Here is a 4,810-nt window from a genome sequence, read left to right as displayed (position 1 = left end):
ACCTGTAAATCTAACTACGACCTCATAAAACTGAGCTACATTGACATTATCTTATACTATTTCTTCAATTGTTGTGTTTGGTGGGTGGAAATGAGTTCTATGGGTATTCCCCTCAAGGACCACCTTTTTTTTTTCTTTGGTTATAATATGAAGTTTTTTTTTATTAATATCGTATTCCTTATTTTCACTTGTTGTAATTGTTCTTATTTAAATTTATCTCATGGATTAACGATACCAATTCAATTAAAAAAAGATAAAATAATTTTTTTTATATATAGAGTAAATTGTACTATTTTAAGGATATTTTTATCGTTTTATATCGTAAAAAAAAATACTCATAATATTTTAACTCATACTTTTTTTTATATTTATACTTCATCATTGAATTAAGGCCTCATTTATAATTAATATCAAAATTTTAATAAATATACTTTTCATATAATTTTGTTTTTCACCCTTATTGTAGATGTGTTAGAATGTCATATTTATTGTATAAACCTTAAGAAATTAGATTCTATGCTAATAAAACCAGATTCTACAGGTTGGGGATAGATTACATGGTTTATATACTATGAAACGTGATGTCAAGAAGAGAAACTGGAGAAAACCTACAATTTTCACAAGTGACCTTATGTCATCACTGATAAAAATATATATACATATGCATATATAATATATTTACACCCCCAATGACAGAAATTTAACTTATTTTTAATGTTCATGGGTTGTTTCCCATTGCATTAGCAGGAGCAGATAAATAAGTAGAATTGGAAAAAGGAAAATGAAACAAGAATAAAAAAGGGAGTAACAAGATCCCTTTGAGACAAAAGCTGTTACAGTCTACCCTTTTGTCAGTTCCAGTTTCTTTCTTGAAAATCACCTGTTCCAAGGATTATTATTAAGTCAATGCAGATTAAGCCATATATGTATGTATATATATATAAATTATATATCACAGCAAGTGAAAGAAAAGACCAACCTGAATCTTTTGTACCAGCTTTATTTCCAGGTTTCAAGTGCAATGTTGATTTACCCTGGAAGAAAGCTCACAGTTGACAATAACAATGGAAGGAAAAAAAACTGGTTCCAATGGAGGAAATAGTAAATAAAATACCTTAAAACATGTACCAGAGAAGCTTTGTGAAAAGTCCAACTTCTTGCTGCAATTCTTCTATACATACATGCATACATATATAAAAGAAGATATATATATATGTGAAGTATATTGTACTTATAATGTAGAACTTGCCTTGGAAAAACTTGTTAAAGGGGAGGTGGCAGTGTCATCATCAACACCATGTTCTTTGATTTTCTTTTTGGCTTTGCTTCTTTTCTTAACTGGTCCAGAGCATTGGTCATAATCATCATAGTAATGTTTTGGACCAGAAGATGCATCAGATACCATTGATAACTCCACCTCAGCAGCTTCTTCAGCCATGAATATACCTCCTTTTCCTACATATTCTTCATTTGGACGCTGAGTTTGTGAGTAGTAAGAGGATTGATCCAAGTAAAATGTCCAACCAGACTCACAACCATTACTACCACATTGTGAAAGTGATATATTCATTATATGAAAATGAATGAAAAATAAAGGAACCTTTTTTTTTTTCTCTTGGATTTTCATGCAAAGTCCTTGAAAGGTGTTTGTGTATATATACACTCAAAATCTTAGATTAGTTTTGTCCTTTCTCGCACCCTTTGGCCCATCTTGTTTTTTCTTGTGTAAATCAAATAAGTGGTGAATGGTGATAAAGGGGGAATGGTTTGAAGTTCATTTTACCTTAGGGGAAATGACCATACATACGTGATGTCCATTTGGGGAAGCTGTTGGAATGCATTAAATGGTGGAAAGAGGGTCTAAAGTGACCCCATGAATGTTTTGTTAGATCATTGAAAAAAAATATAAAGCATCTAATGAATATTCCATCTTCCCAAATTAAGGCTAAGTTATCTCAAGAACTATATGCAAAAGCAGTAAAAGCCTATAGAGACTATGATTTAATGCTAATGCCAACACTTCCAAGAACTATTGATGCATTTGCTTGGTATTTGATGAGTATATTCAATTTTTTTCTTTTTAAAGCATATATATTTGGAGAGTTATACCTTATACTTGTATTTTAATATATGTTTGAGAAGCAACGAGTACTTGCCGCCTTGGCTCAGTTGGCAAAGGTTGTTGAGTATCAACACAAATTTATTGGAAAATATATTTTGTTAATGTCTAAATGGTAAAAAAAAAAAATTAACTTTTGTGAGTAGTCTTTAGGTAGTAAGTTTAGTCTTAAATTTTATATTAGTAGGGGAATGAATTACACATCATTTAGGAATAAAAAAACAGGGGATTGTTAGTTTATATAAAACTCATATCTCACATTGCTTATAAAACCGAAGGTAGTGAGGCATTGGGTCTATATAAAAACTTATATAGTAATTGTTAAGTGTACCAAATCAAAAATTGAATCTTTTATTTGATCTTTTAAATTCCTCATTTATTTCCTTATTTTGGAGTTTTAGGAGATATAGCTAAATTTTAGTTTAGTGGTGTTGTGAGTTTAGGTGCTCTACAAAAAGTATCAAAGCCAAGTTTAAGGAGTGAAACTTTTCTTAGTATGCATTGTGATTGCAGTATTGTCTGATCTTTCACATTAGAAAAGACATTCTTATAGCTATTTGAAGATTATCTTTGGTTGCTTAATTGTAAGAATCATCTGTCAATACGATGACGGACCTGCAAGTTGTCAGTGGAATGAAGAAGCTTGATAACAACAACTATAATACATTGCCAACTTGTATAATGTCTTATATGCAAAGACAAGACCTTTGGGAGGTTGTCAATGATAATGAAGTGACACAACCAGAAGTCAATGATGCAAGTGGCACGCTAAGAAAATGGAAAATAAAATATGGTAAAGCAATATTCACGTTAAAGATGACGATTGAAGAGGATGTGTTGGAGCACATTCGAGATGCCAAAACTCCTAAAGAAGCATGGGATACCTTAGAAAGTTTGTTCTTCAAGAAAAATGACACAAAGCTTCAACTCTTTATGGGCGAGTTTTTGTTAATGGTGCAATGTGACATGACAATCTCGTAGGATTTCCACAAAGTGAAATCATTATGCCGAGAGATAGGTGACTTGGATCCACAAGCTTGATGGTCAAAGAAAAAGCCCGTGAAAGGTAATATTGCTACTGCCAACAATGAACAATAATGGGATGTCGATGCACTGTTTGTTGCAGAAGAAGAGATGACTCTTACAGCTATAACGTGCAATCGAGTCAATTATGAGAACGATTGGATTGTTGGTTCAGGCTGTTCAAAGTACATGATAGGTATAAGAAGTACTTGCAAAATTTTTCGGAGTACAAAAGAAGCTGTGTGGTGATGATTGCAATCTTGTTTACAAAAGGCTTGTGTGATAACAAACTCAAAAGTTTCTGTCATCAATTTGGCATGCTGAAAGTTGGTGTTGAGGGGGAGTGTTGAATATCAATACCAGTCTTAAGTTTTAGGTTAGTAAGGGAATTAATCCCATATCATTTAGGAATAAAAAAGCACGGGATTATGAGTTTATATAAAAACTCATATCTCACATTGCTTAGAAAAACGAAGGTAGTGAGACCTTGGGTTTATATAAAGACTTATGTAGTAAATGTTAAATGCATCAAACCAAATTTTAGTTTAGTAGTGTGGTGGGCTTGGGTGTTCTACAAAGGTGAAGGTTCTGGGCTCTAAGTACCTAGATTTGAGACTCTTCGCAATTAAAATTTATAGATCTCCAAGTCCCACCATGAGTTATTTCCATGTATGAATTTTAGTTCAATTAGTTAGTTCATAGTTTGGATTGATGCAATTTATAGTTTGTGTTGTAATAGTTTGCTTCTACACCAAATGGTTACTTAGACATGTATGTGTACTGTACTTATAAACTTTCACACACACACACACACACACACACACACACACACATACTTGAGAAGAGTAATGGATATTTTAAAGAAAAGAGTTAATATAATTTTGTGCCCTTGAACTTGACAAGTAGGTTCACTTTGATACTTTTTTTTGTCCACTTTGGTACCTAAACTTGGCAACTAGTTCCATTTTGATCCCTTAACTTGGAAAATTAAAAAAAAATAATGACGTAACTCTATAAGATTGTGTAACGTCATCATTTGAAAAAAAGTGGATCTAATTACGTGACACAACCTTATAGTGTCATGCCATCAAACTTTAACAATTTTCCAAGTTAAGGGACCAAAATTACCTAGTTGTCAAATCCATGTATCAAAGTGAATAAAGCAATACAAATATTAAAGTGAACCTAGTTACCAAGTTCTGAGAAAAATTGCATTAATCCTAAGGAAAATGAAAAGTTCGGGTAATATAGAGTTAATGTGACCTGAACATATATAAGATGATGGATTAAATATATACAGATATATTGCTTAAGAGCAATACCTTCTTCGATTTTAAGGTAGAAAATTCACAGCAAAGTACCATACGTTTTGCCCCCTCTATTAAAAAAAAGGGCAAATTGGTCATTATACATTAAATCAAAGAGCAAACTAATCCTAATAAAAAAAATCATCCACTTTTACTGTTAAAAATTGGTCTTATACCTCTGCATGAAGTACACGTGGCATGCCGTATGTAACTATCTGGTTATTTTGCCAGCCACACCAGCTTTTAACAATAGAAATGAATGAAATTTTTAACAGAAAGGACTAGTTTGCTCATTAATCTAGCGTACAAGAACTAATTTAATCATTTTTTTAATAAGGAGACAATGCAATCTAACTCCTAA

At 32.0% G+C, this 4,810-nt stretch overlaps 1 protein-coding gene across 1 annotated transcript; it reads right to left on the bottom strand.

The window, feature by feature from the left end:
- Positions 1–625: 625 nt before the first annotated feature.
- On the bottom strand, positions 626–1,644 carry LOC107930572 (protein SOB FIVE-LIKE 5). Its single transcript, XM_016862236.2, has 4 exons — positions 1,250–1,644; positions 1,115–1,171; positions 980–1,034; positions 626–880 (listed from the first exon to the last, which is right to left on the bottom strand). The coding sequence occupies exons 1-4, from the start codon at positions 1,625–1,627 to the stop codon at positions 852–854; spliced, it is 519 nt and encodes a 172-aa protein (XP_016717725.2). The 5' UTR covers positions 1,628–1,644; the 3' UTR covers positions 626–851.
- Between the last annotated feature and the right edge of the window lie 3,166 nt (positions 1,645–4,810).

Source organism: Gossypium hirsutum, chromosome A06 (assembly GCF_007990345.1).
Source record: "Gossypium hirsutum isolate 1008001.06 chromosome A06, Gossypium_hirsutum_v2.1, whole genome shotgun sequence".
Classification (NCBI taxonomy): Eukaryota; Viridiplantae; Streptophyta; class Magnoliopsida; order Malvales; family Malvaceae; genus Gossypium; species Gossypium hirsutum.
The sequence above is the reverse complement of the archived record's forward strand: the minus strand, read 5'-3'. Positions and strand labels throughout refer to the sequence as shown.